General features: G+C 43.1%; 2 protein-coding genes across 2 annotated transcripts in view; one reads left to right on the top strand and one right to left on the bottom strand.

Moving 5' to 3' along the window:
• LOC142315607 (uncharacterized) overlaps window positions 1–25,437 on the top strand; it is a 214,621-nt gene that overhangs the window by 58,630 nt on the left and 130,554 nt on the right. The gene's annotated exons all lie outside the window — the stretch shown is intronic.
• Window positions 1–25,437, bottom strand: part of LOC142315591 (MAP kinase-interacting serine/threonine-protein kinase 2) — a 93,576-nt gene that overhangs the window by 39,760 nt on the left and 28,379 nt on the right. The window contains exons 5-7 of the mRNA XM_075352559.1: window positions 4,197–4,294; window positions 1,380–1,459; window positions 826–899 (exon numbers count right to left, since the gene is read on the bottom strand). Coding sequence (XP_075208674.1) covers window positions 826–899; window positions 1,380–1,459; window positions 4,197–4,294 — 252 coding nt within the window. The remainder of the gene's footprint in view (window positions 1–825; window positions 900–1,379; window positions 1,460–4,196; window positions 4,295–25,437) is intronic.

Raw genomic sequence — 25,437 nt, 5'->3', positions numbered from 1 at the left:
TGATGGGGACATATTGTAATGCGAGGGTTACGGATTGCTCCTGCTCTGGACCTGCAGCATGTGCCATGGCATTAGGTATCTGACACAGATCGGAAGTGGCGGGGAGATCGGTGTCTTCGTACACATGTATCATAGGGTGGCATGTATGTGTTCTACAGTGCAACGCATACAAATTAATGGAAATGGTCAGTTATTTATTCTATGAGGCGGGCTACTGAAGGGAAGAGTCAGGGAAAGTTGTTTTTCATCATCAGCATGTGGACATCATACCACTGGTCACTTTATCTCTATATCGGCATACCCAGGAACCTGTTGGGGAAAACGTGATGAGGCAAAAAAAAAAAAAAAAAAAAGTACTACCCTCTGATAAGTGACCCTTGTTTCTTGACTTATAAGTACAGTATTAATTATAAGGTCATATTAGGGTGAAACAAGGGAATGTCGCAGTGGAGCGGGGGCATCACTACCTTAGGGTGAATCCTCTGCTGGCAGGTAGGGTGCAATTGTTTAGGTGCACTATAGAGAGGGTAGGCATTACCACTATTTATATATCCTTTTGGTTACTTGTGTGTTTATCCCATTTTTAATGCATATCAATAAATGTATGATTTTATATTGTGCACAAGGGTTGTTCTATTGGAGGCCACAGTTAGATCTATCTAGCAATATTTGTATGTTTTTAGCTCCGGCCTCCTGGCATCATGTTTGGCAATGATGGCATTCAGGTGAGGTTTTCTATAATAGCTGCCCAGCATCGTCACATTGTATGTATTAATGGGATAACATCAAGCTCTATGAACTACACGTTTCATTTATCACACTTACCACCAGACATCTTCTCAAATACCAGGTAAAATTTATCCTCCTCTTCAAAGAACTCTATTAATTCAAGGACATTGCTGGAACAAATAACAGCAGGAAGTGTTAACAAGTAGTCACCAGAACTTCGGAAGATTCCATGCGCTGCATTCACTGCCTTTATAGGTTCTAATGTCGTGTCAGCCTCAGAGGTCCTAATTCTAGTGATACATCACTTGATGCCGTTTTGATCAAATCACTGTTTTAGCTGCTGCAGATCTACCAGTGCGAAGCTCTATATAAGCCTACCCACATCTGATTGGCAGCTTTCTGGCCATGCACAAAGTACACAGAAACCTGTCAAATTGCAGTTATACAAAGCTTATAAATATGGATGACCTCATGGTAACATTTTTACTTTTTCTATACTAATAAATCTCCTGCTGATCAGACTATTGAAACTAAAGTAAGCAGCCCGGAATCAGTGTCTAAGCCCAAGCATCATGCTGTTCTCAGATTAGATGGCACAACCTAGTAACAGGTTCCCTTAATGAAATGAAAACTGCAATGGATACACTCACCTGTGACCCTGGCATTGATATAACATTTCCACTTCTCTGAACACTCTACTTCGGCAGTGACCAGGTCGTTTCTCTATAATCTGATGGGAACGCAAAGTATATGAATTTAATAGACATGTACAGTATTGTAACAATCTTATCTGAATGCATAGTGCAGATGTATTTGGGTATCTCGAGGCACACTTGCATTGTTTTTGAAGAAACTCAGAAGGGAGGTTGTGCCAAATATCTCCAAGAACTAAACCATACATATTCTGTAGATGTAACCTTTCGCAAACACTTCTGTCTCCATGTCTTAAAGTGAACCGGTCACCGGATTTGGTGACTATAAGCTGCAGCCACCACCAGTGTGCTCTTATAATAAAAGCCCAGGCCGCTCTGTTTAACGTAAAAATGACTTTATAATACTCACCTAACAGTCGGTGCGGTGCAGACTGGTCAGATTGGTGTCTTTGTTCTCCGGGTCCGGCGCCGCCTCTTTCGGCCATCTTTGTCCTCCTCCTTCTGAAGCCTGGGTGCATGACGCGTCCTACAGCATGCACACAGGCCTGCATTCAGGTCTTGCGCAGGCGCACTACAATACTTTGTTCTGCCCTACCTTGGGCAGATCAAAGTACGCCTGCGCAGGACCTCAATGCCGGCGAGTGTGGATGAAGTAGGACGAGTCATGCACACAGGCTTCAGAAGAAGGACAAACATGGCCAAAAGAGGCGGCGCCGGACCCGGAGAACAAAGACACCAATCTGACCAGTCTGCACCCCACTGACCGTTAGGCGAGTATTATAAAGTGATTTTTACATTGTACACAGCGGCCTGGGCTCTTATATACAGCATGTTAGAATGTGTATATAAGAGCCCACTGGTGGTGGCCGCAGATTCTAGTCGCCAAATCTGGTGACCAGTTCCCTTTAAGACCGCCGGCACCCCCCCTCACCACCTACAGGTGTACAAATTCGCTATGTGGCCAATATACAAACATACATACACACTACGGCAGCACACTGTCCACAGGACAACTATTAGCCTACACTTACACAAGCGCATTACTCGGATGAGTGCCTTACAATGTTTTATTGGATAGCACTCGGACCAATGTTAGTCTATGGGGAAGTGCTAAATCAACTTATTTTTTCTCATGCCAATTTGGCATGAGAAAAAAATTAGCGGCATGCTGCTATTGTCAACGTAAATCAAATGGCGAGCACCCATTTAACCAGTCAATGACCCATAACTTACTACGCGGGCTCGCAAATGCATGTCACAATTTTCAGATTGATATTTTCAAAATCTTTCGAAAACCAGGTATCATATCCATTACACATGACAAATACGTGCTACTTTGTGTTGGTAGATCACATAAGATCCCAATAAAATAAGTTTATTGGTGCAATGTGAGAAAAAAAAAGTGGATACAATTATGGGGTATTTATTCTGAAGCAAAACCATGTCTCCAACAAAGACATTGTCATTAAAAACTATCTGCAGTATAAAGAAGTGATATTGCCCATACAGATCCGACAGTGTAGGATTACTTGGAGACAAGGGTTTGTTCAAGTCTACATCCAATATATATATGTGCTTTGTTTCTCCAAGATGTTTGGAACCACCCACCTGCTGAGTGCCTCCAAAAACTACCGATGTGCCTGGAAGAACTGATGCTTTGTTGCGGTTTTGAAGGAAAAAGCGTCGCCGCACACAATATGGATTCGATTTAGACTTCACATTTATTCATTCCTTTTATTTTTATCAAGAAAATGAAAAACTTAAAAATTTCTTTATGATAGAAATACCTACTTTGCAGATATTTTTTGCACACCTGCCTAAAATGTTTGCACAGTACCATTATATATATAATGAGGAAAAATAAATATTTCATACACTTCTGATTTTGCAAGTTTTCCCACCTTCATAGAATGGAGAGGTGTGTCATTTTTATCGCTTTTACACTTCAACTGTGACAGAGAATCACACCCCCAAAAATCCAGAAAATCCCATTATATGATTTTTAAATAATTTCATGCAATAAATGCAAAGTAATACCGTGTTTTTTCCAAAAATAAGCGACCCCCCCACAAAAAATAAGCCCGGCAGCGATTTTCAGCATTTTCGGAGCAAGGCTTAAATATAAGCCCTCCCCCGGGATCAATAATGAAGTGTCCGTGCAGCTAAAAATGATAGATACTGCAGAACACTTCTATAGACAGCGGCACCCGGCAATTACACTCACTCAACGCTGAGCGGCAGGACCTGCAGTGATTGCGCACCCCCCCCACACACACACACACACACACACACACACACACCCCCCCCGACCTCCCACACACAGTCTCCACTCATTACATGTATTAATTGCATATGTTTGATCTGGTTACCTATATAAAAAAAAAAAGACACCGGTCCACACACTCTCACTCCAACCCCTCCACCATGGCCAAGAGCTGTCTAAGGACACTAGGGACAAAATTGTAGACATGTACAAGGCTGGGATTGGCTAGAGGGCAATAGGCAAGCAGTTTGGTGAGAATGCAACAACTGTTGGAGCAATTATTAATAAAAATGGAAGAAACACAAGATAATTGTCAATCTTACGCGGTACGCGGCTCCATGCAAGATCTCGCCTCGTGGGGGAGGGATGATTCCTACAATTAAAATTACAGACCTTTCCATACTTTGAAGGTGGGAAAACTTGCAAAATCGGCAGTGTATCAAATATTTTTCCCACTGTACATACCAAATTGATAACATGAACATAACCATTTAAGATAAAAATAAACCAATATTTTGGAGGATAGAGCTAACTGTCTAAGAGGAACTTACTTTCACTGCATATTCCCTATTAGTGACTACGTTCATGCAACTTTGGACCTTGGCATGTGCTCCTTCACCAAGCACCTCATCCTGAAGCTGATACATATCTGGAAAGAAATTCAACTATCATTAGTTACAATAGCTGTAGACAGATTCTTTTTGAAGCAAAAACTACAAACAGCATAAGGATTACACTCTGGCTCATAAGATTCTACGCACTTTTCATCCATTAAAAATGTACACTTAATGAACCTTATATTTTCAATACATGGACTTATAATACATTGTACTTCCTAATTTTTGGTGCTGGAAGTTCCCCTACACCTATGTTTTGCATCATTGCTGTCGAGTTAGCTAAAATACTTTATGATTGACATGAAAAAGATCGTGCCAGACAGGAAAGTTGTCCTAGGTGGTAGCCACAGCAAAACTAGGCTGTTATTTCTAAGTTAAAAGGAACCTGCCACTAGATTTGGCAACTATATGCTGCGGCCACCACTGAGCATTCAACACTCCAGATTACTGTATGCAAGTGCCCAGGCCACACTGTATAACAAAAAAAATCACTTATACTCCCCTGGGGGAGGGGAGAGAAGGGGGGGGGGGTCTGTCCGATGGGCGTTCCTGCTCTCCGCTCCGGTGCCTCCTCTCTGGTGCAATCTCCATCCTCCTTCCCAGCCCAGTATGGATGACGTGTCTACGTCAACCACACAAGCCAACATAGCGGTAATGCGCAGGCACACTTGGATCTGCCTTGCTGAGGGTAGATCAATGTACTGTAAGGCGCAGGGGCGAGAAGAGGTTAAAGACTGCCCGTGTATGCGCACTACAATACTTTGACCTTCCCTGAGCAAATGGAGATCAAAGTGCGCCTGCAAAGAGGCGCCGGACTGGAGACCAGCGACACCCATTGGACTGGACCGCCCCCCAGGTGAGTATTATAAAAAAGTGTTTACGTTCTACACATCGGCCTGGGCTCTTATATACAGTATTCTGGAAGAGCTCAGTGGTGGTGGTTGCAGCTAATAGCCGCCAAATCTGGTGACAGGTTTCCTTTAACAGCAGAGTGCAAGGAATCAGAAGATCTGTTCATCAAATGCAGTGGCATAATGTATCTATAGACCACAATCCTACAGATTATGCTACCAGAGCAGTTAACTCGTAGGCTAGAAGGCACAACATGGCTCTCACGACCAAAACTGTTTTATCGTAAAGGATTCCCGGAAACCTTTGCATTAGTAGATGATTCGTGCTTAAGTCTGCCCTCAGGTATCTACACTTCCTACAACAACCTCTGATAACCAACTTGGATCCCACAGAGTCAACAAATTCTCAAAATTGAAAGTCATTTTTCCGAGCAATCACCTGTTTGACCCACATAGATTGTTGATTCTGAGACATAGAACTTGACAGATGTGAAGGCTGGCATCATTGCAAAAAAATACCTCAGACTTGTAATTTCCTAGAAACCACATCATCCTCACTGTTCAAAAAGAAGCCTACTTCAGAGGAATGCAATGCCTTATGAACAAAACCCCAATAACAGCATATTAAGGAAACTACCCATTTATTGACAACAGCAGCCTTTTGAGAATTGGAGGCCATTTCAAAGAAACCAAAAAAGGAGTTTATTAGAAACTTTCCTCTTATAGTTCCTGGAAAGTGTCACGGCGTCTATTTAATTGTGCAGTATTACGACAATCAAGTCAAACACCAAGGAAGCCTATTTGCAGAAGGGGGTCATGGGAACTGCCGGCATATGGATTGTAAGCATGAAGAAACTCATCAGGAGTAGGACTTTAAATTAATTGCCTGAGAACAGACTCCGCACAGACCCTCCCTTTACCAGCATTGGCCTTGATGTTTTTGGACCTTGGTCAGTTGTTGCAAAATGTACTAGTACTGGTCAAGGCCATAGTAAACATCAGTCATAATCACCTGCATGTCTCATGGCTGTCCACAGAGGTCATTGGAGTCTATTGACACTTAAAACTTATCAAGCCTCTCAGACGATTTATTTTCATCTGTAGTCCCATCAAACATATACATCTGGACAGCGGTACTAAATTTGCTGGTGCAGCTAAAGAATTAGTAATTTCTACAAATATGGGCTGCAAAACGGGAGACTCCTTAGCAATCACAGATGCAGAGACATTCAACCCATCTTAACTTTTCATACAGTAGGATCTTGGAAAAGAATGATTGGTGTAGTTCAATGAATTCTCAACTCCACTCTTCCACAAACTGGCACAGCAAGGCTCAACTACGAAAGTACACAAAAATAAGCAACTTTGTAAAATATCTTAAAATGAAAGTGCTTCTTTCTCCGCCAGAATTGATCAGTCATTATCAAAATTCTCATTTCTGGATGTAAAATCTGTATTCAGTGAAGACTTTCCCATTACTGAGATGGAGATCAGTTACGGATGAGATTTTATATAGAAGAGGGGGTGGAGCTTGAGGCAGAGCACCACCCATCTTTTATCTACATAGAATCTCATTTGTCTGATAAAAAAAATAGCAATTTTGTAATTCTGATCATGCGCACTGAGTTTAGGCTTAGTGCACATGATCAGAAGTCCCAGCACTTCCGGTCTTGCGCACTAGACCTCTCTGAAGCAGTACACCCAGCTTCATAGTGCGCATGACCGGAATTGCGACAACTTCTGATCATGTGCACTAAGCCTAAACCCGGAGTCTGAGAGGCGGTGACAACAGACACGTACGCGTGTCACCGCCGATGATGCTGGGCATTGATCATCATGTTAGCACACCCAGTGGGTGTGCCAACATGGTAAGAGGGTGTATTGATCGGGGAATATAATGCCCTTGAGACTAGTCCCTACGCGCATTAGCATATCAAAGGATCTTTAGAAATACTTTTTTTTAAAGCTCTGTTTACCTATGCTATTAGATGCAGGGACTGTTAGGCAGGGATTAACATGCATCCAGAACTGCTCGTGGTTTTGGGTGCATATTGCCCTGACAAGTTCATTTTAAGCATTAAGTTTTTATTAGCGTGCTTTCACATCAGTGTTTTTTTTTTTTTTTTTTTTTTTTTTTTAACTGCGGCAAATAGATTTTGCCGCAAAGACGAATCCTTTACAAATGCGTTGTCATTTCAATGCATTTACAATGGAATCGCGGCAATATGCGGTCACATGCGGCACACGCTGGATCCATTGTTTTGCGGTATTTTCCAGTGTTTCAAAAACGCTACTTGTTGCGTTTTTGAAATTGGTTAGATTGCGGCGGTACCTGCAGTGTAGTTCAATAGGCGCCAGATCCTGCTGTACTAGAAGTTGCCGGATCCTGAGACAGGATCCTGTTTTCTGTACTGAGCATGCCCAAAAAGTAGCCTGGCATGGTCAGTACAGAAATCTCTCTGACGACCAGGATCGTGGAGGGGTGAGAAGGAGTAATAAAGATGGAGTCCCCAAGTGTGTGTATGTATATGTGTATGTGTATATGTGTGTGTATGTATATGTGTATGTGTATATGTGTGTGTATGTATATGTGTATGTGTATATGTGTGTGTATGTATATGTGTATGTGTATATGTGTGTGTATGTATATGTGTATGTGTATATGTGTGTGTATGTATATGTGTATGTGTATATGTGTGTGTATGTATATGTGTATATGTGTATGTGTGTATATGTGTATGTGTGTATATGTATGTGTGTATATGTATGTGTGTATATGTATGTGTGTATGTATGTATGTGTGTGTGTATGTGTGTGTGTATGTATGTGTGTATATGTATGTGTGTATATGTATGTGTGTATATGTATGTGTGTATATGTATGTGTGTATATGTATGTGTGTATATGTATGTGTGTATATGTATGTGTGTATGTATGTGTGTAATATATATATATATATATATATATATATATATATATTATATATATATATATATATATATATATATATATATATATCATAGTATCATAGTATCATAGTATCATAGTTTTTAAGGTTGAAGGGAGACTCTAAGTCCATCTAGTTCAACCCGTAGCCTAACATGTTGATCCAGAGGAAGGCAAAAAAAACCCCAATGTGGCAAACAGGTTCCAATGGGGAAAAATTTCCTTCCTGACTCCACATCCGGCAATCAGACTAGTTCCCTGGATCAATACCCTGTCATAAAATCTAATATACATAACTGGTAATATTAAATTTTTCAAGAAAGGCATCCAGGCTCTGCTTAAATGTTAGTAGTGAATCACTCATTATAACATCATGCGGCAGAGAGTTCCATAGTCTCACTGCTCGTACAGTAAAGAATCCTCGTCTGTGATTATGATTAAACCTTCTTTCCTCAAGACGTAGCGGATGCCCCCGTGTTCCAGTCGCAGGCCTAGGTGTAAAAAGATCTTTGGAAAGGTCTCTGTACTGTCCCCTCATATATTTATACATTGTGATTAGATCCCCCCTAAGCCTTCGTTTTTCCAAACTAAATAACCCCAAGTTTAATAACCTATCTTGGTATTGCAGCCCACCCATTCCTCTAATAATCTTGGTCGCTCTTCTCTGCACCCTCTCCAGTTCAGCTATGTCCTTCTTATATATCGGTGACCAGAATTGTACACAGTATTCTAAGTGCGGTCGCACTAGTGACTTGTACAGAGGTAGAACTATATTTTTTTCATGAACACTTATACCTCTTTTAATACATCCCATTATTTTATTAGCCCTGGCAGCAGCTGCCTGACACTGTCCACTAAAGTGAAGTTTACCATCCACCCATACACCCAAGTCTTTTTCTGTGTCTGTTTTACCCAGTGTTCTACAATTAAGTACATAATCATAAATGTTATTTCCTCTACCCAAGTGCATGACCTTACATTTATCTACATTAAACTTCAATTGCCACTTCTCAGCCCAATCCTCCAATTTACATAAATCTCCCTGTAATATAAAATTATCCTCCTCTGTATTGATTACTCTGCAGAGTTTAGTATCATCTGCAAATATTAAAATTCTACTCCGCATGCCCCCAACAAGGTCATTTATAAATATGTTGAAAAGAAGCGGGCCCAATACTGACCCCTGTGGTACCCCACTATGAACTGAGACCCAGTCCGAGTACGTACCATTAATAACCACCCTTTGTTTCCTATCACTGAGCCAGTTTTTAACCCAGTTACACATATTTTCCCCTATCCCCATTATTCTCATTTTATGTACCAACCTTTTGTGTGGCACCGTATCAAAAGCTTTTGAAAAGTCCATATACACAACATCCACTGCATTTCCCTGGTCCAGGCTTGAACTTACCTCTTCATAGAAGCTGATCAAATTAGTTTGACAGGATCGATCCCTCATAAACCCATGTTGATACTCTGTCATAAGGTTATTTTTCTTGAGATACTCCAGTATAGCATCTCTCAAGAAACCCTCAAGGATTTTACCAACCGTAGAGGTTAAACTTACCGGCCTATAATTTCCCGGCTCAGTTTTTGTCCCCTTTTTGAATATTGGCACCACATTTGCTATGCGCCAGTCCTGCGGTACCGACCCTGTTATTAAGGAATCTGAGAAGATTAAAAATAATGGTCTATCTATCACAGAACTCAATTCCTGTAGTACTCTGGGGTGTATGCCATCCGGGCCCGGAGATTTGTCAACCTTAGTGATTTCGAGGCGGCGGCGTACTTCCTGCTGGGTTAAGCAGGTAATATTCAAGGGTGAATTTATGGTATCACTGGTCATGTCATCTGCCATGGCATTTTCTTGTATAAAAACCGTAGAAAAAAAGTCATTCAGCAGGTTGGCTTTACCCTCATCCCCTTCCACCATTTCACCAAGACTATTTTTAAGGGGGCCAACACTATCGCTTTTCAGTTTTTTACTGTTTATGTAGTTAAAGAATATTTTAGGATTATTTTTACTTTCTCTCGCAATGAGTCTCTCTGTCTCAAACTTAGCTAACTTAATTTGCTTTTTACATATTTTATTTAATTTTCTATAATTATATAATGCCTCATCACTACCTACCCTCTTTAATTCTTTTAAGGCTTTCTGTTTTTCTTTTATTGCTTCCCTTACAGCTCTATTTAGCCATAGGGGTTTCCTCCTATTTCTAGCATGTTTGTTCCCATAGGGTATATTTTCTGCACAAGCCCTATTCAGGATGCTCATAAAAGTCTCCCATTTGCTTTGTGTACTTTTATTACTTAGTACATCATCCCAGTTTATTGCACTAAGATCATCTCTCAACCGTTTAAAATTTGCTTTCCTGAAGTTTAGTGTCCTTGTAGCCCCTCTACTAGACATCTTACTAAAGAATACATGAAAAATTATTATTTTGTGATCACTATTCCCCAAGTAACCCCCAACTTGTATATTTGATATGCGGTCTGGCCTATTGGTTAGTACAAGGTCTAGTAGTGCTCCCCCTCTTGTGGGGTCCTGTACCATTTGTGAAAGGTAATTATCTTTCATTGTTATCAAAAATCTATTTCCTTTGCTGGAACTGCAAGTTTCTGTTCCCCAATTTATATCAGGATAGTTAAAGTCCCCCATAATAATTACCTCTCCGAGACTCGCTGCTTTATCAATTTGCTTTATGAGGAGATTCTCTACCTCTTCCATAATATTCGGCGTCTTATAACACACCCCTATCAGTATTTTATTATTCATTCTCCCCCCCCTTATCTCCACCCATAGGGACTCTACATTCTCAGTACCCTCACATATGTTGTCACGCAGGATGGGTTTTAAGGATGATTTTACATATAGACACACACCTCCCCCTCGCTTATTTGTACGGTCATTCCTGAATAGGCTATAACCCTGTAAATTAACAGCCCAGTCATAGCTCTCATCCAGCCATGTCTCTGATATCCCCACTATATCATAATTTTCTTCCAACAATATTAATTCTAATTCCTCCACCTTATTTGTGAGGCTTCGGGCATTAGTGTACATGCACGTTACGTATGACTCTGTACCTGTATTCCTGCTTACTGTATTAACTGTCCTAACCCTTCCCCCCGTACCACCCCCAATTTCATTACTTGTGCCCTGGTCACTATCTGCACTACATTCCCCTTCTATAAAGTGAATACCCTCGCCCCCCATTCCTAGTTTAAACACTCCTCCAACCTTCTAGCCATTTTCTGCCCCAGCAGAGCTGCACCTTCCCCATTAAGATGCAGCCCATCCCTAGCATAGAATCTGTAGCCAACTGAAAAGTCGGCCCAATTCTCCAGGAACCCAAACCCCTCTTTCCTACACCAATTCCTGAGCCATATATATATAAAAGGAGCAGCTCATTTTCCTCATGAACTGGGTGGATACAGAGGAAATTGCCATTTTATCCCCCTTCATGATAGCATCGGCACTTATTTGCAGCCACCAGAAACCAAAGACTCTCACCCGAGCAGTAGTCAACTGCATTCATAATACTGGATATAAAGTTGGTTTAACACATGTTTATATACTGTTCAGCCATTTGTCACATGCATTTTTGTGTCATTCTAGACATGTGCTGATTCAGTGTCATTTGATGGCTTCTAGTTTCATGGTATACAATAACTTAACGTTTGATAAAATGCATAGTTTATTGGACTACAGTAGATCGGTTTGGCTGCATGTCAGCGTACGCACACACCTCAGAAGTGTAGCAAGGTCAGAACAATGGATATTTAAATACTCGCACTGACCCACAAAATACTGTTAAAATTCTATTGTGCAGCAAATGAAGTGAAAAACAGCAAGAAAATAAATAAATCTTTATTTTTATATAGCGCTAACATATTCCGCAGCAGTTTACATACATCAGGAACACTGTTCGCATTGGAGCTCACAATCTAAATTCCCCATCTGTATATCTTTGGAGTATGGGAGAAAACCAAAGAACCCAGAGGAAACCCACGCAAACACGGGGAGAACATACAAACTCCTTGCAGATGTTGTCCTTGGTGGGATTTGAACCCAGGACCCCAGTGCTGCAAGACTGCAATGCTAACCACTGAGCCACCATGCCGCCCTAAGAAAAAGAAAAAACACTGAAATAAATGCCCGCACTCCCCCGGAAAGGATCTGTTTATGGTTGGCTGCATGTGGGCGGAGACTCAAACTGCCAATCAGTGACTTCCATCGGGGTTTAGGTCAAGTCTGGGTCCTAAACCAAACTTTATTTACAGTTCGGCCGAACTCACAGAACCAGACATCAACGGGTCCGCGCAGCTGTAATCTTAACACGTTTACATGTAAGGCTACTTTCACACTTGCGTTGAACGGTATCCGTTGCATTGCGTTGTGTAACGGATGCAACGGATGTGTTGCATATAGTGACACAACGGATGCAACGGATGCTGCAAAACAACGCAATTCGTTTTGATTTTTTTTTTTTTTTTTCCCCGGTTTTACCAGCGGCAGACTATAGTGAACGATCAGCTGATCGTTCCCTGCAGCCGGCCGCTGGGTGATCAGCTGATTGCTCCCAGTAGCCGGCCGCCGGGTGATCAGCTGATCGCTCCCGGCTGCCGGGTGATCAGCTGATCGCTCCCTGCAGCCGGCCGCCGGGTGATCAGCTGATCGCTCCCTGTAGCCGGCCGCCGGGTGATCAGCTGATCGCTCCCGGCCGCCGGGTGATCAGCTGATCGCTCCCTGCAGCCGGCCGCCGGGTGATCAGCTGATCGCTCCCTGCAGCCGGCCGCCGGGTGATCAGCTGATCGCTCCCTGCAGCCGGCCGCCGGGTGATCAGCTGATCGCTCCCTGCAGCCGGCCGCCGGGTGATCAGCTGATCGCTCCCTGCAGCCGGCCGCCGGGTGATCAGCTGATCGCTCCCTGCAGCCGGCCGCCGGGTGATCAGCTGATCGCTCCCTGCAGCCGGCCGCCGGGTGATCAGCTGATCGCTCCCTGCAGCCGGCCGCCGGGTGATCAGCTGATCGCTCCCTGCAGCCGGCCGCCGGGTGATCAGCTGATCGCTGTCACTTGCCGGCGCCCGGGCATGCCGGCGGGCGGGCGCTCAGCTGAGCGCTGTGACTTGCCGGCGGCCGGGCATGCTGGTGGCCGGTCATTCAGCTGAGCGCTGTCGCTTGCCGGCAGCCGGGCGCTCAGCTGAACGTTCGGCCACCGCGAGCCAAAATAAAGTTTGATTTAAAAAAAAAAAAAAAAAAAAAAAAAAAAAAGAGCATGCGCAGTGAAATCCAGAGGATTCCGCTGCTCAAAATAACGTTACATGCTGCGTTGCTCCCGCTGGGCGGAAGCAACGGAGCGTCGCCCAGCGGAAGCAACGCAGCTCCTTTTGGTACAATCCGTCACCCATACAAGTCTATGGGAAACAGCGGAATCCGTTAACGGATTCCGCTGTTTCCCAAAAGGGCGGATTGTAACGGAAGGAAAATAACGCAAGTGTGAAAGTACCCTAAGAAAGGTGCAGATTTCTCTAGAAGATATCTGATCTCAAATATCACAATATTTATTGAACTTCCTACCACTTACACAAACATTTGGACGGTGTAGGAAAGTTACTCCTACGGATAGATTCACTTTAACCTCTTCACCTCCTGAGCCAGTTTTCCTCTTCCTGACCGGCATTTTTTTTCAAATCTGACTAGTGTCACTTTGGCAGGTTATGCTCTGAAACGCTTCAACGGATCCCAGGGATTTTGAGATTTTTTTTTGATAAAACATCGCATTCCACTCGGACCAATATTACTCTGTGTCAGCACCCATGAGAAATTATTTTCTCAGACATAATACGACCGAGAAAATAGTCACAGCATGCTACGACTAATGCGATCCTTGTTTCTCTCGCACACATTCAAGTCTATGAGACGAGAGAAAAATCGAACTGCACTCGCAGTACACCAGCGTACCGCAAGTGCAGAGCGAGAATGGCAATAGCCAACAACGGAGGAGAGAGGGCGATAAATGTCTCCCGCCCCTCCGCAGCTGTGGTCTGATAGCAAGATCGGAACTCAGTTGCAGTGACACTTGCATGACACTCGGCTCCTGCTGTGCTGCCAGCGTGAGCAGAGTCATGCGAGAATCACAGTACTCCCCCCATGTGGCCTCGGCCTTAGTGGTAAATTTAGGACGATAATTTTTGCATTTATTTGCGAAAAAAAACACATTAATTTAGCAAAAACTTTCACAATTTTCAAACTTAATTTTTCTACCCTTAGACCAGAAAGTTGCACAGAAAATAATTAACAACATTTCCCTCATGTCTACTTTACATTAACTTTTTCTTACCAAAAAAAAAAAAAAAATAAATTGTTAGGAGGTTAGAAGGGTTCAAACTATCAGCAATTTCTTATTTTTCCAACAAAGTTTACAAAACCATTTTTTAGGGGCCACATCATATTTGAAGTAAGTTTGAGAACAAGCCTAGGTGACAGAAAATACCTGACCGTGACCTCAATCTAGAAGCTGCACCCCTGAAACTGCTCAAAATCACATCCAAGAAGTATATTAACCCTTTGGGTGCTTCACATCAACTAATGCAATGTGGAAGGGAAAAATGAAAATTTTACTTTTTCCCACAAAAATGTTACTTTAACCCTTTAGTGACGGAGCTAATTTTCACCTTAATGACCAGACCAAATTTTGCAATTCTGACCAGTGTCACTTCATGAGGTTATAACTCTGGAACGCTTCAACGGATCCCGGTGATTCTGAGATTGTTTTTTCGTCATATATTGGACTTCATGTTAGTACCAAATTTAGGACAATATTTTTTGCGTTTATTTATGAAAAAAATTGAATTTTGGCAAAACTTTTGAAAATTTAGCACTTTTCAACTTTTGAATTTTTATACCGTTAAACCAGAGATTTCTGTGACACAAAATAGTTAATAACATTTCCCACTTGTCTACTTTACATCAGCACAATTTTGGAAACAAAATTTTTTTTTTGTTAGGAAGTTAGAGGGGTTCAAAGTTTATCAGCGATTTCTCATTTTTACATCAAAATTTACAAAACCATTTTTTTAGGGACCACATCACATTTGAAGTGACTTTGAGAGGCCTAGATGACAGAAAATACCCAAAAGTGACACCATTCTAAAAACTGCACCCCCCAAAGTACTCAAAACCACATTCAAGAAGTTTATTAACCCTTCAGGTGCTTCACATGAACAAAAGCAATGTGGAATGAAAAAAAGCAAAAATTAAATTTTACCTAAAAATGTTGCTCTAACCCAAATTTATTCACTTTAAGAAGAAACAACACAACAAAATGGACCCCAAAACTTGTTCCCCACTTTCTTATGAGCGCGCCGATACCCCACATGTGGTCAGAAACCTCTGTTTGGACAAATGGGAGGGCTCGGAACAGAAGGAGCAATATTTGAATTTTGGAAAGCAAATTTGGCTGAAATAGATTGCGGGCACCATGTTGCATTTACAGGTCCGCTAAGGTACCTAAACAGAAGAAACCCCTCACAAGTGACACCATTTTGGAAACTAGACCCCTCAAGGCTTCTATCTAGGGGTATAGTGAGGATTTTAGATCCACAGGTACTTCATAGATTTTGTTAACGTTACGTTGTCATATTGAAAATTTTAATAAATTTTCTCAAAAATGTTGCTTTAGCATCAATGTTCTCACTTTTTCAAGAGGTAATTCCAAAAATTTGACCTCAAGGTTTGTTAACCACTTTTTTTTATGAGCGCGGTGATACCTCACATGTGGTCTGAAACCTTTGTTTGGACAAATGGGAGGGCTTGGAACGAAAGGAGCAATATTTGAATTTTGGAAAGGAAATTTGGCTGAAAAAGATTGCGGGCACCATGTCACATTTGGAAGTCCCCTAAGGTACCTAAACAGCAGATATGGGGTAATATACGGGGTTGATACCAGCTGTAATGTCACCTGGCATCAAGCCCTGGGGTTAGTGATGTCACGGCATCTAAACAGATACTAGACATCACTAACCCAGTCAAGTAATAGAAAAAAAAGACAAAAAATTTGAAAAAAAAAACTCCGAAACATTCCTCTTTCACCAATTTATTGAAAATAAATACATTTCGGTCGCTGTAATCCATTTTGGAGGTCCCTCGGCAACTCTGGACCTTCTAGAATATGGGGGGCACGTTCAGGGAACGTATCCCCCATTTTCTGGAAGCGCAAGCTCTCCATGAGCAGTGTGGGTGCAGTAATCTGAGAATACTGCACTCACACTGCCCCGGTCCAACTTAGGGCAGAGTGACCTGCAGTAACCTCATTCCAAAATATGAGGGGCATGCTCACAGAACATGCCCCCCCATTTTCTGGAACAGCAGCCTCTCCATGTGAGGAGTGTGGCTGCAGATCACTGCACTCACTCTCCCCCGGTCCACAGTGGAGCAGCCTGTGCAGCAGCGACGTCAGCGTCCCTGCTTGCAGGCATCCAGCTGACAGCCGCTGTCTGCGCATGCGCCGCCAGCATTCAAGAAGGAGGCGGCGTGATCGCGGGACGGATCACCAGACCGGTAACGGGGCTGACCGGGGGACGACTTTTCTGCCGCATGTGACGTGTCACATGCGGCAGAAAGAGCAGGATGAATGCGGCCGCGCGCTGTGCACCGCAATCTTGCATGCTCCGGAGGGGGAGGGGGAGGAGGAGCGCTCTAGAGAACCGGAGGGGGCTCCGGTAAACCAGAGGGCTCCGGTGGACCGGAGGAGGGGTCAGGGGTAGGACATTTCCCTCCGATCTGAAATGTTTGATCATTTCAGATCGGAGGGAAATGAATGCAGAGCCGGCGGCGGCAGTTTTCGCCGCGCGTCGGCGCCATTTTGGATGTCCGGTGGGGGGGGGGGGGGGTTGATTTCTCCGGTACCAGGGGCACTAGGGGCTTATATTTCTTTATCATCTCACATGTTTGATCATGTCAGATGAGAAAGAAATCAGTATTATTTGCCACATTATCGGGGTCCAAAAAAACCACCCCGATTCATAATCTTGGGGGTCTCAGCTACCTCCGGTAGCTGAAACCCCCGAGATTTTCCGTCACTGGGGGGCGCTACAAGCTTTTTCCGGCCTGACGTCTCAAGACGTCAGAACAGAATAAGTACCCTGTTTTTCCGACGTCTTGAGACGTTAGGCCGTCGCTATGGGGTTAAGCCCCAAATTTTCCATATTTACAAGAGTAACAAAAGCAAAAAAAAAAAAAAAAAAAGGACCATACAATTTGTTATACAATTTCTCCTAGGTACGTAGATACCCCATATGTGGTGGAAAATTACTGTTTGGGAGCATGGCAAGACTTAACCCTTTCACGACCGGCCGATTTTTCGCTTTCCGTTTTTTTTTTTCGCCATTCTTTTTCTGAGAGACGTAACTTTTTTATTTTTCAGTCAATATGGTCATGTGAGGGCTCATTTTTTGCGGAACGAGCTGTACTTTTAAATGAAACCATCAGTTTTACCATATTGTGTACTAGAAAATGGCAAAAAAATTCCAAATGCTGAAAAATTGCAAAAAAAGTGCGATAGCACTATGGTTTTTGAGATATTTTATTCACTGTGTTCACTATATGGTAAAACTGATGTGTGGGTGTGATGCCTCAGGTCAGTGCGAGTTCGTAGACACCAAACATGTATAGGTTTACTTTTATATAAGGGGTTAAAAAAAAATCGGAAGTTTGTCCGAAAAAAGTGGCGCACGTTTTACGCCATATTCCGTGACCCGTAGCGTTCTCATTTTTCGGGATCTTAGGCTCAATGACGGCTTATTTTTTGCGTCTCGAGCTGACGTTTTTAACGGTACCATTTTTGCGCAGATGCTACGTTTTGATCGCCTCTTATTGCATTTTGCGCAAAAGTTGTGGCGACAAAAAAACGTCGTTTTGGCGTTTGGAATTTTTTTGCCGCTACGCCGTTTACTGATCAGATTAATTGATTTTATATTTTGATAGATCGGGCGTTTCTGAACGCGGCGATACCAAATGTGTGTATATTTTTTATTTTTTTAACCCTTTAATTTTCAATGGGGCGAATGGGGGGTGATTTGAACTTTTAGGTTTTTTTGTTTTTTTTTAATTTTTTAAAACTTATTTTTTAACTTTTTTTTTTTACTTTACTAGTCCCCCTAGGGGGCTATTGCGATCAGCATTCCGATCGCTCTGCAGTATCTGCTGATCACAGCTGGAAGGCTGTAAACAGCAGATACGCTGTCTTTCTCTTTTGCTGTGCCCCGGGCACAGCGAAAGTGAAACCAATTCATGTGTAGTACAGGAGTCATCACATGACCCTGTACTACCATGACAACTATCGGGAGTCACGTGATCGCGTCACGTGACTTCCGGTTTCGGCGGTAAGTAAAACTTTACCGCGATTGCGCTTATAATGGCGCTGTCATGTATTGACAGCGCCATATAAGGGGTTAATCGGCACGAGCAGATAACGATTCTGCTCGTGCCTAGCAGGCACACATCTCAGCTGTGAAAATCAGCTGAGATGTGTGCCGATCGCGGCATGCTGCCGCCGGAGGACCGCGGGCAGTAAGATTATGTCATTTAGGACGTAATTTTACGGCCCGCGGTCGTTAAGGGGTTAATGGAAAGAGCCCCATTTGACTTTTAGAGCACAAAATTGTCTGGAACCATTGTTGGATGCAATGTCATAACATTGGAGAGCCCCTGATGTGCCTAAACAGTAGAATCCTCCCACAAGTGACCTCATTTTGGAAACTAGACACCTCAAGGAATTTGTCTAGTCTAGATGGTTGATGAGCAACTTGAACCCCCAGGTGTTTCATAGAATTTTATAACATTGAGCAGAAAAAAATGAAAAACATTTTTAAACCACCAAAATGTTGCTTTAACCCCAAATTTTTTAATTTCACAAGAGTGAAAGGAAAAAATTTGTTGTGCAATTTCTCCTGAGTACGTCAATACCTCATGTGGTCGAAAACTACTTTTGAGGCACAGTACAAAGTGAAGAAGCACCAGATTTCAGTTCAGATGTAGTTGGTATGGTTTGCGGGTGCCATGTCCCAATGGCAGAGCCCCTGAGGTGCCAGAACAGCAAAAACACGCCAATAAGTGACCCCATTTTAAAAACTACACCCCTCAATGAATTCATCCAGGGGTGCAGTGAGCATATTGACACTACAGGTGTGTAACAAAATTTTATACTATTGGGCAGTGAAAAAATTAGTGTTACCACTAAAATGTTGTTTTAACCCCAGAGTTCCAATTTTCGCAAGAGGAATAGGTAAGAAAAAGGCCAACTAATGCGTACAGTACTGTAATGCTTGGTTTCACCTCAAGGCTAGGGAGGGAAGCAGTGTCATTTGATTATTTGAGAAAAGATTTTCCTAGAATAGTTTGTGGACTCCATTTGCAGAGCCCCTAACTGCCAGAACCGAAGAAATCTCCCTCAAGTGACCAAATTTTGGAAATTACACCCTCTTGGAATTCATCTACTAGTGTAGTGACAATTTAATCTCTGGAAAACACCCAGGGTGTCAACCACAGTGAATTAAACAGATTTCAAATTTTACAGAATTAAAAATTGCAAATAAGTCCTTGTTGTGCCCAATACATTGTAGTGCCCGTACATTGTGCCCAGCTCGTGCTTCTGCAGACCTGCACCCAGTCAATTAAGCAGGCTCTCCTGACTACAATGCCAAATATGGATGGAAACTGTGGTTTAGGCACATTGGGAGGGGTGGGCATTTGGATTTTGGAAAGCAGATCCTGCTTGATTATTTTTTTGGGGGGGAGCCATACCCCTTTTTTCAGAGACTTTGTTACATGTCACGCGAAAGCCTCCTGTTTCCATTAACAGATGACGGAACGGAGTGGCGACTTGTTTTTGTGGGTTGAGTTGAATGTTCTTTAGATACCGAACATTTTGGATCAGTCCAGTTATTCTGTGCTCTATGGTGAACACATACATCCGGATATCCATTTTTGTGCACCCCTAAAGATGCACAAAAAGATAGACACCGCCGCACCACAGGCCTTATGTGAGGTCAAAGTGACTCCCCTCTGCCTCATTACAGTGCATTTTGTTTGCCTGCTTTTTGGCGCCATTCACCATGTCGTAAAAGTGATAAGACAGCTTTAGTCTTCAGATCAGAACGATTACAGAGATAACACATTTATATAGTTTTTTTAGGTTTTGCTGCTTTAACACCATAAAAACTATTTTATAGGGAAAACCCCCCACAAATGTTTTTACATTGCTGTATTCTGAGAGCTATAGCTTTTATTTTTTCACTCATGGAGTTGTATGGTGGCTAGTTTTTTGCAGGACAAGTTTACGTTTTTAGCGGTACCAATTTTATTTATATATGACTCACATTTTATTCCTTTTTCCCCATCATACAGCAATGTTTTTGCTACTTTTTTTTTTACAATGTTAACTTAAGGGGTTAAATAGTGTGACTTTTAGATCAAGTTGTTATGCACACGGTGATACCAAATGTGTACTTTTTTTAAAAATCTTTTTAAACAATTAGAATATTTTTTTTTATTTTTTGTTCTTAATTTTCTGTTTTTGTTTTCACTTTTTTGTTTAGTCCCTATTTGGTACCTCACAGTGCTCCGATCGCAGCTTCACTGTACTGTAATGATCGATCATTGCTGTACAGTGTAGCTGTCAGAGCTGCAGTGTGAAAAGCTTCAGTGATCATGCTGCAGGCATGATTTTGAGGTTTCCCGTAGTCCAGTGACCTGGAGGTCGTCATGACAATGTCAATCATCAGGTGGATGATTGGGCCCTCGCGATCACATCGCTTGGGCATGGACCAGTGGGTAGAGGGAGTGCGATCCCTCTCCCAATCCTTTAAGTGTCGCGATTAATACAGTTTGCGGCATTTAGAGGATTAACCAGCCAGGACGGCGTGGGGACAGTCCCTGGCTTTGACCTGCTAGCTGGCATCGTCCCTGGCTGTCAGGAAAGCAGAGTCACTGGCGGCGCCAGGCACAGTACCTGCACGATTGCCAGGGCATACCTATATGTACTAGGTCGGTAAGTACTATCTTTCTAGCATGTATGTCCAAAGTCATTAAGGGGATAAAGTGGTTGTTTACTACTGGACTGGTGCTCCCAATGGTATTTATATTGTGTAGATGGGCACTTGCATAAATCCCTTTTACTAATAAACGTTCTTTTGAGCGACGCTAGCACTCCCGGTCAGCTGGCGCTGGGGAGGAGATAATAGTTTAAAAAAACGATCAACCAACCTTTTGGCGCCACTTTATGAGAAACGTAAAAGTTTTTATATTTGGGATCTGGAGCGAAGTGATTACTTTTTTTGCACCCTGAACTGACTTACTGATACCATTTTTGGAATAGCTGAAGTGTTTTAATCGCCCATTATTTTTAGTATTTTATTGCAATGTTAGAGGATAAAAAATACTGGTGTTAAGGTTTTTTTTTGTTACGCTGTTTACCAGCAGATTAATTCATTTTATATTTTGATAAATCGGATATTTTTAACCTCATAACGACGGCCGTACGACTTAAAGCGGCAAAACAGGGTACTTATTCTGTTCCGCCGCTTTAAAGCGGCGGCCCGAAAAAACCCTGTAGCGCCCCCCAGCGACCGAAAATCTCGGGGGTTTCAGCTACCGGGGGTAGCCCTCCGGAGCAGTCAAAATGGCGCCGACGCGCGCCGAAAACTGCCACCTCCGCCGGCTCTGCCTTCATTTCCCTCCGATCTGAAATGATCAAACATTTTAGATCGGAGGGAAATGTCCTCCCCCTGACCCCTCCTCCGGTCCACCGGAGCCCTCTAGTCTACCGGAGCCCCTCCGGTTCTCTAGAGCGCTCCCCCTTCCCCCCCACCGGAGCATGCAAGATTGCGGCGTGCAGCGCACAGCCGCATTCATTCTGCTCTTTCTGCCGCATGTGACACGTCACATGCGACAGAAAAGTCGTCCCCAGGTCCCCCGTCAGACCCAGTCAGCCCCGTTACCTGGCTGCTGCTCCGTCCCCGCGATCACTTCGCCTCCTAGAAAGCTGGCGGCGCATGCGCAGACAGCGGCTGTTAGCAGGATCCTTGCAAGCAGGGACGCTGACCTCGCTGCTGTGCTGTGGACTGGGGGAGAGAGTGCAGTGATCTGCAGCCACACTCCTCACATGGAGAGCCTGCTGTTCCAGAAAAAGGGGGGTACGTTCTGTGAGCGTGCCCCTCATTCTGGAATGAGGTTACTGCAGGTCACTCTGCCCTAGGTTGGACCGGAGCAGTTTGAGTGCAGTATTCTCAGATTACTGCACCCACACTTCTCATGGAGAGCTTGCTCTTCCAGAAAATGGGGGATACGTTCCCTGAACGTGCCCCCCATATTCTAGAAGGTCCAGAGTCGCCAAGGGACCTCCAAAATGGATTACAGCGACCGAAATTTATTTATTTTCAATAAATTGGTGAAAGAGGAATGTTTTGGGGAGTTTTTTTTTCAAATAAATTTTTTTTTTGTCTTTATTTTTTTTCAATTACTGACTGGGTTAGTGATGTCTGGTATCTGTTTAGATGCCGTGACATCACTAACCCCAGGGCTTGATGCCAGGTGACATTACAGCTGGTATCAACCCCGTATATTACCCCGTTTGCCACCGCACCAGGGCGCGGGATGAGCTGGAGCGAAGCGCCAGGATTGGCGCATCTAATGGATGCGCCACTTCTGGGGCGGCTACGGCCTGCTATTTTTAGGCTGGGAAGAGTCCAATAACCATGGCTCTTCCCACCCTGAGAATACCAGACCCCAGCTGTCCGCTTCACCCTGGCTGGTGATCTAATTTGGGGGGGACCCCACGTTTTTTTTTTTTTTTTTTAAAAAAACGCCTGGGGAGTCCTCCAAATTGATCACCAGCCAAGGTGAAGCTGTCAGCTGAGGTTTGCAGGCTACAGCTGTCTGCTTTACCCTAGCTGGCTATCAAAAATAGGGGGGACCCCACGTCGTTTATTTTAATTATTAATTTTTTGGGGGGCTAAATACAAGGCTAGGCACCCTTTAGTGCCACATGAAAGGCACTAAAGGGCGCCAGCTTAGAATATGCAGGGGGGGTGGGACGTTATATATGTTTGACATCTATCCATTCATCCATTGTAGCATTTTAGGCTGTGTGCCCACAATCAGCTTTTGCAGTGGTTTGGGCGCAGAGTGTTTTCCCTGCATCCATAGCGCTGCATTGTGCAGTAGAAGCACAGTGGAAGGATTTTTAGAAATCTCATGCCCACTGTGCTTTTCTCCGCAGCATAAACTGACCTGTGGCGTGGCTTCCTGAGCCTCAGCATGTCAATTTATGCTGCGGAGACAAGAGTGTTCTCTGCAGGTAGCATAGAGCTCCACAGCAGCCTGAACCCAAATCGTGGGCATGGGCAGCTGCGTTCTCCCGTGGACAACACTCACATCTCTGCAGGAAGGCTGACACTGTGTACTAGACGCCGTGTCGCTGGATCATGGCCACAGCCTAAGCGTGAGAAATTTGTTGCTACAGCAACATTTTTGTGAAGTACCTGTGGATTCAAAATGCTTACTATACTCCTGAATAAAATCCAGTTTCCAAAATGGGGTCACTTGTGGGGGGTTTCTGCTGTATAGGTACCCAAAAGGCCCTGCAAATGTGACATGGTGCCCGCAATTTATTTAAACTTTTCCAGAATTCAAATGGTGCTCCTTCCATTCCAAGCCCTCCCATTTATCCAAACAGAGGTTTTTGGCCACATGTGGGGTATCCCTGTGCTCATAAGACATTGGATGACAACCTGTGGGGTCCACGGTTTGTTGTTGCCTCTTGAAAAAGTAAGAAATATGATGCTAAAGCAACATTTTTGTGAAAAAATTGAAAATTTTCAATATGGCAACCTAAGCTTATCAAATTCTGTGATGTACTCTTGGATTCAAACTGCTCAATATACACCTAGATAAAAGCCTTGAGGTGTCTTGTTTCCAGAATGGGGTCACTTGTGGGAAACCTCCACTGTTTAGGCACCTTAGGGGCTTTCCAAATGCAACATAGCGTCCGCTAATGATTCCAGCCAATTGTGCATTCAAATGGCGCTCCTTCCCTTCCGAGCCCTGCTGTGCACCCAAACAGTTGATTTTCATGACACATAAGGTATCAGCATACTCAGGAGAAATTGCACAATAAATTTTATGCTGATTTTTTTCCTTTTACACTGGTAAAAAAAAAAGCTACCTGGTTGAAGTAAATTTTGTGGTAAAATTTTTTTTTTTTATTTTCATGGCTCTACGTTATAAACTTCTGTGAAGCACCTGGGGGTTCAGGGTACTCAAACATCTAGATAAATTCCTTGAGGGGCCTATTTTCCAAAATGGGGCCACTTGTGGGGGACCTCCACTGTTTAAGCACCTCAGGGGCTCTCCTAATGCAACATAGTGTCCGCTATTGATTCCACCCAATTTTGCAGTCAAATGGCACTCCTTCCCTTCCGAGCCCTGTCATGCGCCCAAACAGTGTATTTCCACCACATATAAGGTATCGCCAAACTCAGGAGAAATTGCACAATAAATTTCATGGTGATTTTTTTCCTGTTACCCATGTGAAAAAAAAGCTACCTGGTTGAAATAACAATTTTGTGGTAAAATTTTATTTTTTTATTTTCATGGCTCAACGTTTTAAAATTCTGTAAAGCACCTGAGGGTTCAGGGTACTCACCAAACATCTAGATAAATTCCTTGAGGGGCCTAGTTTCCAAAATGGGGTCACTTGTGCGGGGTTTCTGCTGTTTAGGTACCTTAGGGGACCTCCAAATGTGACATGGTGCCCGCAATCTTTTTCAGTTAAATTTCCTTTCCAAAATTCAAATATTGCTCCTTCGTTCCAAGCCCTCCCATTTGTCCAAACAAAGGTTTCAGACCACATGTGAGGTATCACCGCGCTCAAAAAAAAGTGGTTAAACCTTGGTTAAATTTTTGGAATTACCTCTTGAAAAAGTGAGAAAATTGATGCTAAAGCAACATTTTTGAGAAAATTAATAATTTTCAATATGACAACGTAACGTTAACAAAATCTGTGAAGTACCTGTGGATCCAAAATGCTCACTATACCCCTAGATAGAAGCCTTGAGGGGTCTAGTTTCCAAAATGGTGTCACTTGTGAGGGGTTTCTTCTGTTTAGGTACCTTAGCGGACCTGTAAATGCAACATTGTGCCCGCAATCTATTTCAGCCAAATTTGCTTTCCAAAATTCAAATATTGCTCCTTCTGTTCCGAGCCCTCCCATTTGTTTAAACAGAGGTTTCTGACCACATGTGGGGTATCGGCGCGCTCATAAGAAAGTGGGGAACAAGTTTTGGGGTCCATTTTGTTGTGTTATTTCTTCTAAAAGT

The sequence above is a fragment of the Anomaloglossus baeobatrachus genome, chromosome 1 (assembly GCF_048569485.1).
Source record: "Anomaloglossus baeobatrachus isolate aAnoBae1 chromosome 1, aAnoBae1.hap1, whole genome shotgun sequence".
In the NCBI taxonomy this organism is placed as follows: domain Eukaryota; kingdom Metazoa; phylum Chordata; class Amphibia; order Anura; family Aromobatidae; genus Anomaloglossus; species Anomaloglossus baeobatrachus.
Note: the sequence above shows the minus strand (reverse complement) of the source record. Positions and strands in the feature narration are given on the sequence as shown.